Source organism: Sprattus sprattus (assembly GCF_963457725.1).
Source record: "Sprattus sprattus genome assembly, chromosome: 3".
NCBI lineage: Eukaryota > Metazoa > Chordata > Actinopteri > Clupeiformes > Clupeidae > Sprattus > Sprattus sprattus.
Window position 1 is genome coordinate 30,888,567 of NC_137922.1, and position 14,396 is coordinate 30,902,962.

Consider the following 14,396-nt stretch of genomic DNA (forward strand, 5'->3'; position numbering starts at 1 on the left):
TCTGCTGTGAAAAACTGTGATCTTTGAGTAAATAACTACAAAGTAGAGCTACTAACTATGGACAGGGTCCATGCCTTGCTTGACCGGGGGTCTTCCAGGTGCGTAATGTACAACATAAAGTGTGTGTCTGGTTCAAATGTCATCCCTTTTGCTGACAACAAATCTTGTTGGTTAACACAGAGGAACTCCGCCTCCCCCTATCCCTCCATCTGTGCTCCGGACCAAGCTTATCAGAGCACCCAATACCGGAGCCAAATAGCAAGCCCTACCAGCAGGACCCAACATTCACTATTTCTGAGAGAATCAACCGGCAAACCTCCACCCGGATAGCATTGTTTATTTTACAACAGCTTTCATCAAGAGACTGTGTGTTCATGGTGGTATACCTTGAGCGATAACTGTGTAGGTAGTCCATAGCAATTTTCTCCTTCCCTAATCCATCCACCACTACTGACACAGTACACAGTTAAGTACAAGCGTGAGATGGAGTGAGACGCAGGAAGCTTATTAGGCCGCAGGTCACTCCATCATACAGATCTTGTATTAAAAATAGCAAAACGTCAAAAACAACAAACTAACTGACATAGTATTGCATTTTCATAACAATTATAGTCATTAATCTGAAATACCTCATAATTACAAGCAGCCCAGGCATACTTGATTAAAGAACAATTGTGCAAATAATTAGACATTATAAAAGCATTCTTTGGGTCTGTGCTACAGAGAGGAGGAACATGCGTGTGAGCCAGAGAGAGGCCTGCTAAAGAACCACTAGCAGGTGTATGAAAACTGAACAAGTGGTTTGTCTAGTAGTGACCAAACTATTGGGTCTCAGAGATTGGTTGTTATGTAAAGAAATATTTGCCTTAGCTCAAAGAGAAACTTTCTTTAGACCTCTGAAATCTGTACCACATTTTTAGAGTATAACTATGCAGTCAGATGGAGTGGCATGTTTGTCTACTCCCCAAAGAACACTGGTGTTTAGTACAGGCATACAACTGGGAGATCCTGCAGGCTTGAATGTACAGCATGTCTGATGTTGTATCTATCATATATTCTTTCTAATGTCACCTCTACAGTTTGACCATTATGTTTAAGTGTTTTTATCAGCCACCATACAAAGAAAACAAAAGTGTTGGGGACCTGATTGAATGCCCTAACAATTCATCCTGCAAAACTAATGTCAACACAATACCCCTCAAACAACATGAAGAGCAAAACTTATGTCAACACAATAAATCGATTAAGTTTAAAATATTTGTGGGACCATCCAGTGCTTTTGAAACATATAGCCAACATCGTTCGTAAGCAGCTCACAAACATGTAAGCACCCTTATTAGGCCACACACATATCATCTACAGTACACTCTTCCTTTTTACTGCTATGGTTAAAGATAATGATTCCTCTGCAACAACATGGATGGACCGGGTGCTTTCCCATAGTATTAGCTTGGAGGGAGGGGGCAAGAAGAGAAGTGCACTGTTAACATTTGACCTCTTGACCACTTGCTATAGGCTGCTTCATTGAATATGAGAGTGTGGTACTGCCTCCAGACATGTGTTGCGATAGACTTAGCGAAACTACAGCTGATGATGAATTTGCTGATATTATAACAACACAGGTGTTGCACATTAGTAGGGACTCGGTCTCAACCATCTTTGTAATTTGCTCCTTTCCTCCAAAGTGATGTCCTCTACTGATGACACTCAATTCACTCTCTTTGGTCTATCCATACAGTTTCAATCCCATGCAGAGGAAATTATTTCTGCATTCATACTTTAGACCTGTATTCCCTCTCCCTCACATGGACATGTCACATGGACCTGGCATGCTGTCTTGTCCTGGTTAGTGTAACTGTCGTTCAGCCACATCACCTACCAAGCATCATGATGCAACATCATAAACTAAGCTTGAGGGAATGTAGGACATAATTGATGTGATTTGTATTCACAATGATGCAAATGCTTTTTTTCATGAGAAGCCTTGATGTTGAATAAAATGTTCATGATTTAATTTGTCAGCCTTTTATTTACTGATGGATGCCTTCGGATTAAGGATTTTCAAAGTTTTAAAGTCTAGTCTGCTAAACAAATTATATTTAGAGATTTAGTAGAGGCTAATGGTCTCTTGAACTTTCCTTGATTGATGATTTCCTGGGGTTGATTTGATCAGATGTGTTTTTAAAGACACACTTCATGTCAAGTTCCCCTTGACTTCAGTGAAAGTGCTTACCTCTTGTGAACTGCTAACATCATCTAAACTGCTAACCTCATGTCAACTCATAACCTGATGTTAACTGCTAAACTCATGTACACTGCTAACCTCATGTAAACTGCTAACCTAATCTAAACTGCTAATCTCATGTTAACTGCTAACCTCATGTAAACGGCTAACCACATGTAAACTGCTAACCTAATCTAAACGGCTATCCTCATGTAAACTGCTAACCTCACGTAAACTGCTAACCTCTGGCTTTCCCTCTTTGGCTTTCTGAGTTGTCTGACTTTTCCCAATGGTGCTCATTGGTTGATATATTTCATTCTGGAAACCTGCACAAATTCCTAGATGACACTTTTGTACCACTGGGCTGGGGTAGGTGAGCAGTGAAGGCACTGTTAAAGCAGACAGAAAGAAATGAAGGCTTGGAGACAGCATAGAAACCTACAGGAATTTTACAGAGAACAGACGCAATTAGGCAGGTTGGCATCAGATTTTATTAGTTCAGGGACTAGGTCAAGGAACCTAAGTAACCTTGTAAATCCAAATTCTTCCTTTTTTACCCCCTTTCCCCTCTCTCCCCAGATGGTTCTCCCCAATAAAAGCCAGTGCATACTGCCAGATTTCTCATAGATGGACTTTTCTTTCCTCTAGGAATTTTAAAATACTTTTAACTGTGAAAACGGTTTCTGTGAGAGCGTGAGTAGGTGGACTACATGATCCCTGTGACATAAACATTCATTAAACATTAAATCAAGATTAAAATGTACTAAAAGAGTTGCGTAAGAGTTACCGTTGTACATGGCCCTAGCCAAAGAACCATCAAGTCCTTTGTTCTGTGCTTTGTTTCACTGCCTTGTTGCTGAAGGAACTAAAGACTGGTTAAACCTGGTTGTTCTTATTTTCCTTACGGTATCCTTCCTTTGCGCCGATAACTCAGTAGGAACCGGAGAGGGTGAGTAGGGTCACTGAGGAGGCACTCAGGCTTACTCAGAATGAGCTCTTTCCACAATTGAACAGAAGACATCTGTCACACACAATGAATCTACTTACAATCCTGATCATGCCCTGCATCATGTCTTATCTTATCTTATCATATCTTATCTTATCTTGAAGCCAGGGTTAACTCATCCAACACACAGTAGGAGACACTCAAATCCTACTGATATGAACTGAACGATAGGAATTTTTCAAAAACAAATCCAAACAATCCATTATCAGACAAATCAGCTAAATCTGTATTAAAGCAACAGAGGTCTATACATTGTTCACCTGTGCACCTGTTCTTTTGCTCTCTCTCCCGCTCTCTTGCACACACACACACACACACACAACCACCCACCAATCCACACACACACACACACACCCCCCACCCCCACAATCTCACACACACACACACACACACACACACCCCCCCCCCACACACAATCACACACACACACACACACACACACACAATCACACACACACACACACACAATCACACACACACACACACACACACAATCACACACACACACACACACACGATCACACACACACACACACACACACACACACACACACACACACACACACACACACACACACACACACACACACACACACGCACACAAATCCCACCCTTCCCACATACCATTACAAATGACTGCTATTACAAATGATTGTATATTACACTTTGTATCCACTTTTGTATCTACAGGAGACCCTTCCTAATATGCCCTTGTGCATGCCTTGCAGTGTAAACACAGTTCAATGGCTCACAGATGTTTGTTGATTGTTCATCAGTTCATTAGGTCAGCTTTCACACTCTCACGCTCCCTACAGCTCCCATTCCAGCAGCCACACCATGATTACCCGCACACACACACACATTGATTGAGGGCAAAGGGACATAACACATCGCCCGCAAGTTGTATCGATTTGGCATGATATGTTGTTATGATAATGTATCCTTTAACCAGCAGCCGGTGACTGTAAAACACAGCAAACTTGTAAAGCCACTGAATCTCTGTTGTTTTCTGAGGCCTCCTTGAAAGTACAAAAGGACAAAAGGGTGCAATTCCCCCGCAGTCTGCGTAGGGTAGGAAGTCACTATTAGTTCCATCTCAAAGAAGGAATGAATCATGATCACAGACATGAGATTTTCAGGTTCAGAGGGTTGGGCTTGGTGTTATGATGAGTTATGAGCTGCTGTACTGTTCAATAGCAGTCATACATTATAATGACATGGCCATTGTTGTTCCACTTCAGAAGCAACTGACACCCACACCAGGAAGCTCATCATCCTCTGTCAGTGTCGCAGCTCATTAACTCATGAGAGATGGACTACCTCCGTCTATCACATTCATCCACAGACTCCACACAGAGGATGGCTGCAGGCCTTCCATCAGAGGGGGAAGGGGGGCAAGGAGTACAGAAAACCATAGGCCCGGGGGGGGGGAGCACGGGGGCACACAAAGGTCTATGATTAACTAGTGTGTGGGAGAGGAGGGCTGTCCTGCCGTTTGCAAATGGAACATGCGTCGTGTGTGCGTTATGCCTAGTCAGCAATCTGTGCCCAGTTGGAGTGGAGGGTCGGGGCTTGTCCCTGGGACTGAGCAAGACACACAGCGGGCCTGGGTGGCTGGGCTTTCTCCTTGGCTAAAATAGATTTCCATTCTAGTTTAATGAGAAGTATTCATTTTCTCTGACAGTCTTACATCAGTAAAGACTGCAGGGTGCATACACAGAAGAACACACCACCAACACAGACAGAATGCCCAGGCACACAGTGCCTACCAGCCTGCCAGCTGGAGATGATTAACTCTCAATGCTCTCTCTCAACTGGTAAAGTTGGCTTTTGGAAATGTATGAGCAGGAGCACAAATTTAATTGGCTCTCCCTTTGTTTATTTCAGATTTGTTTTTGATTGTTTAAAGTATCATTGTTTGTAATGTCATGATCTGTTGTAACTGTAACGCACCTGCTAATCTCTCTAACCAGATATTTTAAGAACCAGACCTTTCTGTTCCTGACTGCTCTCCCTCTTTCTGTTCTACAGTGCCAAACACTGCAGTCTTTACATTCATATGTCCATGTTTTGAAGCCCAGATATAAAGTCACAGATTATATTCATCCTTTTATTTCAGGCCTGATAAAAATGTTAATTTAACTCAATCACAGCGTCATACAATTATGGCTTCCCCAACAGCAATGTTGTGTACGTGTGCATGAAATCTCAATATTCAAATCTCTAATTAATGAGGCATACCGCCATAGAAGAAACACATGAACTGACTCATAAGACTGAGTAATAAAATAATAAAAGAAACATATGGAAGGACAGTCTGGTACATGAGTCATGAGTAATTAGATTACTGATGTTGCAGCCAATATTAAAATACCCACAACAGCGTATACCTACATGCCTTTGCTGAACAGAATACATCTGCTTTGAATATGAACTACAAGTTCAATGTATCAATGGCATGAAGCCCACAGAAAAGCCGAGACTTTCACATCAGCAGGGTGCCACAGCTTTGCAGCGCTGACCGAATGAATACCAAGAGAAACGTCATGCATTTCCACACTGCCTGCCTTTACAACACTGAGATTGCTGGGAGAGCCAATAAAAGGCCTGGTCACGGGTTTAGGGGATTTGGATCCATTTCATCCTCAAATCAGAAATGCCCCTAGTGTGAAGCGTGGTCTCTTGTTCTCATTGTTAGGGTAGGGTATCATAGACGAATTAAATGGCTTCTTACCTGTTCATGATATTCTATGCCCATGCTGAGGGTGTTGATAAGGATGGCAATCATGATTCCTCGGCCAAAGTACTTGCTGTCAACGATCTTGCGGAATGTATCACACACAACTCTCCAGTAGCCAATCACCTTAGCTGTTCGAGCGCAGAGACTCATTTTGTTTTTCTTGGTATGGTCCCTACGATCGCGGTAGTGGGCATCCTGAGTGAACTCATACACTCCCTCACTGTCCGAGTCGGCCGTATCATTCCCCTCGGTCCCCTCGGAATCAGCAGCCTTCATGCAGTAAGGACATGTCTTGGGATCAAAGGCTAGGGAAGCGTCTAGATTAGTACTGCTGCAGTTGATGGTGGATGACCTGCTGAGCATGGCTGAAACACAAACAAGTGAACTCAACACTGTTGATAGCGTCAATTTAGACAGGAAAATGTAATGTGTATTATTATCAATAATAATGATAATAATAATTAAAGCTTAATACTGATACAATATGCATAAATAACCTCTTGTAGCAGCAATGAATCATGCATTTGTGTACCTTCTTATTCCCTGATGACACTTTAAACTGATTTAAATTAAATGACCTCCACTATCAACTGCTCCAACCATTAGAGTCAGTTCCTTTCAGTGAGTTGGTGGGTCACTCACCTGGGGTGATACGTGTCTCCACCAGGCCCTGAGATGTGTGTCTGGGAGGTGGAGGAATGTTAAGGTTGGTGAAGACGCTGTCAGTGCAGCTTTCACCCTCTCCAGGTGAATTCTGGCAGAAGGACCTCTGCCTCCGCTGCTCCAGGAGAAAGGAGCTCTGTAGGGTGGGATAGTTTGTGTGTGCTGGCCCAGCAAAGGGCACTGAATTTCTCTTATAAGCCTGGAGGGCCATGGAGGTGGAGGGGGTGCAGTGAAGCGACATGTCTGTCCCACCAGCAGCAGCAATACTGGCAGACACAGAGGTATCAGGCAGCATGAGGGAGCCCATGCGTGAGCGTCGACTGCCTGCCCCTGATTCAGGGTCTCTGTCAGTGCTGCTGCTGCGCAGGACACTGCCATTCCCCAGGTGGTAGTGGTGGTGGTGGTGGTGCATCAGGTGGTGGATTGACCTGCGTTTCTGTTGTTGCTTTTGGCGGCGGCTCTTTTTGGGAGTCTGCTCCAAGACTGGTGAGGCGCAGACGCCCAGGCCGGCCTGGCGCGCTGCGACACGAATCAGGTGGCACAGCTGCCGGCCGGTCTTGCGAACCACGTGCACCAAGAACTTGAGCAACTCGTCGTAGCAGCTGCCGGGCTCAGAGAAGCTGGCCAGTGTGCTGGCGTTGGACAAGAAGCGCACGCGCTGCTCCTTCATCAGCTGACTCTCACGCTGCTTGGTCTCAGAGAACTGGGTGGCAATGACAACCAAGCAGAGGTTGATCATGAAGAACGAGCCCACCTGAAAATAGGTATCAAAATAAGTAAAATAAAAAGAAATGTTGGTGTTTCATTCTAAAGACCTCTTTGACATAATAGCCTTAAAAATGGACCAAATCAAGCTCACATAATTAGAGGAAGGTAATAAGGTATTTCTTATATGCAACAAAGAATGGAGAATAAAGAACACACCTAACATAGACTTCCACACAATACAATGCAAATATGTTTTAAGCTGCAGGATCATGTTTTCGGATGCATCTTCTGTCTGACAAAAGCCAGAAGTGGAAGAGTATGCTGCCTCAAGATCACAATGTTTGTTTTTTCTTTGAGACAAAATAGCTGGGTCTAATTGCAGGATCATACTGACCACAATACAAAAGTCTATTCTTAGTCTAAGAGTAGAACTGTCTTTACACACAATAACAAATTCACCATCTCATTTTTGCACATCTGAATGAATGCAAAAGACCGTTTACATATAAGGGAATCCAGAGAGTCCAAGACTCACAAACATTTGGGACCCAAAGTATGTGGAGTTCCACTGGTTACTTACAATGATGAGGAGGATGAAGTAGATGAAGTTGTAGAACGAGTGGGAATCCATCACAAAGTACATTATGTCCACCCATCCCTCCAGAGTGATAACCTGCAATCAGATAGAAGAATACATTTCCCAGCCTCTGAGACCTGAGGGACACACTTCTAGGTTTGAGCTCCAGAAGAGTTCAGTTCATGAAATATCGGTAGAGTATCTGTATCAACTATCTCAACAATCCATTCTTTCTGCTCTAGTATACCGTGGTGATTGACAGAAATGTTAAAGGTATATAGTGCCGTAGAAAGCCTAAATCATCAACACAGCAGCATGCTGTCATAAAAAAATATTTGGTGGTATTTACAAACCAACACCATTTTTAGCACAGTAAATACACTAATGTGTATTATAATGCTGTAAACTCTGTTATATTGTTGCAGATTGCGACTGAGGTTTCACATAGAATAGATGGCACATTTTATGCATTAGATCCCTTAAATGCATATTCAATACAAAAACTGATATGTGTGCTGTCCTTGAAACACTCCATGCATCTCGTGAAACACTGCTTAGCAAATGATTTCACTTTATGGGCAGCAAATTATTTCATCAATATGTTACAAACAATGATTTAGTTTTAATTAAAACGGTACCTTACACCAGTATTGGAATTAACCTTACTGCTTATTATCCATACTCCTTAGATATCAAAGGATTGTGGATAAGCAGTAAGATGCCTAATACAGTGTTATAGTTTTATTATACAGTATACTTAAATTGATATATAAAAAGGCAGAATAGAGAATACAGTATTATATACTGTAGTATACTTATGATAGTGTTCTTCAGCGCAAGCAAACTAATATGTATTTGAGAGATCCAAATAATTCACATTTCAATCAGGTAATCACTTTCATGACTTGATTATGTTGAAGTAAAAGGACAAATCATGTTCATATTTTTGTTGATTTATTATTCATTATTATTTATCTTCATGAACCTGAATAACCACAGGATGTCATATTACTGACATTAAATACAAGGATACTCTAGGTTAAACATTGATGAATGTTGTTATGATGTTATATGGTGTCAGGTGTTCTAAAATGGCTGCGTAGACACTGTTTAAATAACGTGTTAGAGAACAAATAATGTCACGATTTTCCAACAAATGTGATTTAGATTTCATATGGGCCAGTTAACTGCTGTTGAAAAATATAAAAACCCATAATTTTCTTCTGTCACGGTGTTGTTACCAAACATAGCATTAGCCTTGTCTTTGCTACATAACACATGACTTAAATTGCATATTTTGGGCTGCTGATAATATCAAATTGAGTACCTGCTCTAAATCATCCCCTCAACCCAATGCTGGAATCTGACTCTCCAGGTCTTACTCATTCCTTGGTCACAGTGTCATCCTCATTTACCCACAACCCTTTGCCAGTTGCTGACTTTATAATGTCATCACCTACAAATAGCACCCAGTCCCACAGGACTCTTGCCTACCATCACTGTTACTCAGTGCTTACTTAGGAGCCCTATGCAACATGCTTTGTTTACCCTTACATTACTTTGGACTGTTAATGTGAAACCCCAACTCCAAATACAAATCCTCGGTTCACATATGTTTTAGCCTACAGATTTTGACCCATGATGACACTATCCAGTATTCAATGTCAACATACAGGAATCTGGGAGAGCTTTTCCAGTTCAACTACACAAATAATAGTCTGTCTGCACTTGGCCTTTAAACTGCCTGTCATTAGTCCTGAGGCCTCCAAAAATATAGAACTTTTAAATTCTCAGACCTTAACCAAGCTCAGGATGTAGTAGTACATGGAAGCATGTTTGGAGCAAATTCTGTTTAGGTCAAGTTCTGTTTAGGGGTGCCTCAGCTGACTGCATCTTTGTAGTAATTGATAGATATTTGATTGATTGATATTCAAGAGCTGGTTCCCTGCATACAGATGATCTCTGCACATTCCCTGGATGCTGTTTCATGATCCTGGCCTGAGACCACTCCATGCATAAAATACTGAGGCACATTCTTTAAACATCAGCCATGACTATGGCTTATGGCTTCTGTTTGGGTGTTATTCTAGGACGCGTCAGGGCTTCATTGAATAATGATACATGATCTTGACATACTATGAAAAAATGTAATATAATGGAAAAATCTCAAAGTGGAACTACTGCAGTTCAACCATTGCAGGAGCTCCAGCCTGTTGAAACATTTCTAATTGAAACCACTGGACAGGTGAAAGACACCCTTTTCCCCATGCAGAGTAGGGGATTAGTGTTTCACAGATTTATGACTTTGTCTTTAACCATCAATATGAAAGAGACCATTGTGGGGTTATCTTAATCTTGTAATTGAATTTCAAATGAACGGTAGAAGAACACAGTGTGTGCTTTTGAATTCAAATGTCATCCATCTAAGAAAAAATCTAATAAACATGAAACTGGTATCTCATAACAGTCCCGTTTGGAATCTGATAATTTCACTCTTGGTCAGTTTATGTAAATAAAATAATGAATTGCAGAAGTTCCCCACTAACAGCACTCTCTGCTAATGGCACTAAGTTCATCTGACATCTCTGCCACCCTGCTGGCTCTGTTGGAAAAGAATGGACTCCTGCTGCTGATAAAGCCTTTACAGGGTGCACTTCAGCCAGATTAATGTGAAACCTTCCATAAGCACCTTTAGAAACCTAAGCGGTATTTCATCAACCAGGACAGCAAGATAAACAACAGTGTCATTGCCATGAAAAGACAAGGACATGGCCTATTCAACTTGGTAATAGAGAAAAAAAAGAACACATTATAGGCAATTGCTTATACTACACAGTATAATGACAGTACATTTGATACTGTTAAATAATGGAAATTTAGCCATCAGTACATACTGTATTTACAGATATAGGGTTCATCCTGACAAACTGTCTGTTTTTGTTGAACCCTGTTCTCAGGGCATCAAGTCTAACCTGACAAACCAACTCACCTGAAAGATTGCAATCCATGCATAGCCAATGTTGTCAAAGTTGATGGCATCTTTAAATGGGTTGATCTCGCCAGCGGAGCAGTTGGTGTAGTACTGGTTCCAGTTGACACAAGTGCTGTTGTCGGTGGCGTTGTATGATGCCATGTCCAGGGTACACTGGAGGCCTTCCTCATGCAGAATGGGGATCACGTTGCACAGACGCATGCCATTCTCCCGCGGCTGGGAGCAGATAAATGGACTCTCATCATCGTTTTCTGTTCGATAGTAGTTATGCAGGCCCAGGCTCTGTGGTCTAGATATAGCGAGACAGCAACGTTTTAAATTGAGTCTAAACAATTTCACATGCATCCATGCTCTAATTTGATGCTGGAGTCAGATTTTTCTTAGGTACAGGACATATTCATACAGCCTAATTCATTCAAACTACACACAAGGTGATTTGCTGGCCATGTCCAGATAGTGGTTGACTCTTGAATGAATCTCTTCCTGGTTTAGCACTGATTCAAGCAAGAACCACTCTCTCAGTGTATGCCCCTATCTGTGGTAGCAGTCCAGCAGCATAATCGCGTGCTAGCTTATAGGATAAGGACCTTTCCGCAGCTCATTTACAATCATGTTTTGCCTCAAAAATGTGACTGTTTAAATCGTCAGTCATTAAGTGGGGATACATCTGGTGATGCATCTTTAATGGAGCACCAGTCTACAGAAACCCTGTTGGAATATTAATAGTACATAGAGCAGAAATGGACGCTATGCGCCCCTCATACAGTATTTAAAAACTCTTTTGACTCCCTTGCACCTAAAACCTCACTGAAGAGAAAATTCACATTTCAACACTGGTCAGCTTATTATTATTTGAAGGTTTGATGTTACAGGCTTGCAGATTTGTCAACATAAATCAATCTCAGGACATAGGTGAAATGTAACTCTGCTGCAAAAAGGACCTGGCTGGGATTGTGTGGTTCTCATCTTCCCTTTCCCTTATATTTATGAAAAAGTTTTTTGTAATTTTCAAACATTACTCCATCATCAATGATAGTCATTTGTGTTGGATTCATAACTCATTGTGTGAGCTAAGAAATCCTACTTCAGGTATAGCGTAAATCAACATGGAATGTCCCTTCATCCTCAAAGATGATATTATGTTTTATTGTGTATAAAGTACTACACACTGTTTTTTCCTAAAGAACACATAGCTAAAATGTAAGTAAATTATCTGCCATCTGACATTGGCATAAGGCACATCCTGTCTATAATTCAGTCACATAATGAGGACACTAATTTCTACTGAACTGCCCCGACAATCCATCATGGTATCCTGCTTCCACTGTGTTTTGGTCATTGACTCAAGCCCACTCAGGTTTGTCTTATTGCTATGAACAGATGCTTTGGCTTTATGTCCAGGCAGTACTCACAAGCTGAAGTTCTCAGGCAGGAAACAGCGGTTGCGTAGAAGTCCAGCCCAGAGCTGTACTCCCACAATGCCAAAGATGAAGAAGACAAAGAAGCAGAGCAGGAGAACGTTCCCCAACATAGGGAGAGTGTCCAGGAGGAGAGTCACCAGGATCCTCATGCCTGAGGAAAACACAACACAGTATTAGAACACAGAGAGAGTGTCCAGGAGGAGAGTCTGCCTGAGGAAAACACAACACAGTATTAGAACACAGAGAGAGTGTCCAGGAGGAGAGTCTGCCTGAGGAAAACACAACACAGTATTAGAACATCGCGAGAGTGTCCAGGAGGAGAGTCTGCCTGAGGAAAACACAACACAGTATTAGAACACAGAGAGAGTGTCCAGGAGGAGAGTCACAAAAACATCCTCTTGATGTAAAAGCTCAATGTGGATGGCAGTATTTGTTCATTCATGCTCTAAACAGCTCTTCTAATTCCCAGGTAACAACAAACAAATTACACCCCTCCTTTCCACTTTCCGCAAAAGAAGCAATACACTCACTGGCCACTAAATAAGGTACACCTTGCTAGTACTAGGTTGGATCCCCTTTTTCCTTCAGAACTGTCTTAATTCTTAGATTCAACAAGGCGCTGAAAACATTCCTCAGAGATTTTGGTCCATACTAACATGATACGAGCATAATGCGGTTGCTGCAGATCTGTGGGCTGCACATCCATGATGTGAATCTCCCGTTCCACCACATCCCACAAAGGTGCTCTTTTGGATTGAGATCTGGTGATTGTAGAGGCCATTAGAGTACAGTACACTCATTGTCATGTTCAAGAAGCCAGTTTGAGATGATTTGAGCTCTGTGACATAGCGTGCTATCTTGCTGGAAGTAGCCATCAGAAGATGGGTACACTGTGATCATAGTGGGGTGGACATGGTCAGCAACAATACTCAGGTAAGCCGTGGCATTTAAACAATGCTTAATTGAAGTGTGCCAAGATATTGCCGCACCATTACACCACCACCACCAGCCTGAACTGTTGATACAAGGCAGGGTGGATACATGCTTTCATGTTGATTACACCAAATTCTGACCCTACCTTCTGAATGTCGCAGAAGAAATAAAGACTAATCGACCAGGCAACATTTTTCTAATCTTCTATTGTCCAATTTTGGTGAGCCCATGCAAAATGTAGCCTCAGTTTACTGTTCGTAGCTGACAGGAGGGGCACCCGATGTGGTCTTCTGCTGCTGTAGCCCATCTGCTTCAAGGTCCGACGTATTGTGCGTTCAGAGATGCTCTTCTACCTTGGTTGTAACGAGTGTTTTTTTGAGTTATTGTTGCCTTTCTATCATCTTGAACCAGACTGGCCATTCTCCTACATAAACTGTATATTACTCAGACCAGCCATTAGGTTGGGTTATGTTTGCCCACTTCCTGTATTGCCTAGACTGGTCACTGGTTTGATTTTTAGATAGAGTGATAATTTTCACCCAGCACTGCTTGTCTCTTTTCCAAGGTTATAATTCTCATGAAGCATCACTTGGGCTATGTTCCCACAGGGTTGTAAACAGAGTTACTGCTTTTTCTGTAATTGGCATTCACCTTATATCTTCTTGAATATATCTTTGACAAAATATTTATTTTTGCAATGAAAACATTTCCAGTGGGTCACAGGGTGGGGCAGTGTAATACACATAGTCATGCTCCTTCTAATGAAAAAATGAAATTGGTTGCCATATGCACCTTTGAAATGAGAAATGGATGAAGAGTGATAAGAATGAGGCATTGCCAGCAATCCAAAATATGGCATTCATAATAAATTCATTGACTGAGGTACTTAGCAAACACCTCTCCCATTGGGTACCAGCCAAACATATCCACTTAACATCAAAGCTGAATTGATTGCTTTTAAAGTTGGAAAAGTAACATGCCAATGGCTACATCAAGACTTAATATGTTGAATTGCTTATTTTGTTCAGTCATTGCATCTACATGGACGTATTGTTAATTTACTGTGGTTGTATACGATGTGTCGCAGTGTTCTCTCCCTGTCCTTGCTTCCCCCTTTGATCCTGTCTCTCAC

General features: G+C 41.8%; 1 protein-coding gene across 1 annotated transcript in view; it reads right to left on the reverse strand.

Moving 5' to 3' along the window:
• The window catches only part of cacna1g (calcium channel, voltage-dependent, T type, alpha 1G subunit), a gene marked incomplete at both ends in the record, with an annotated part of 176,828 nt that overhangs the window by 75,016 nt on the left and 87,416 nt on the right, over positions 1 to 14,396 (reverse strand). The window contains 5 exons of the mRNA XM_080833891.1: positions 5,965 to 6,335; positions 6,613 to 7,387; positions 7,922 to 8,014; positions 10,908 to 11,199; positions 12,323 to 12,482. Coding sequence (XP_080690017.1) covers positions 5,965 to 6,335; positions 6,613 to 7,387; positions 7,922 to 8,014; positions 10,908 to 11,199; positions 12,323 to 12,482 — 1,691 coding nt within the window. The remainder of the gene's footprint in view (positions 1 to 5,964; positions 6,336 to 6,612; positions 7,388 to 7,921; positions 8,015 to 10,907; positions 11,200 to 12,322; positions 12,483 to 14,396) is intronic.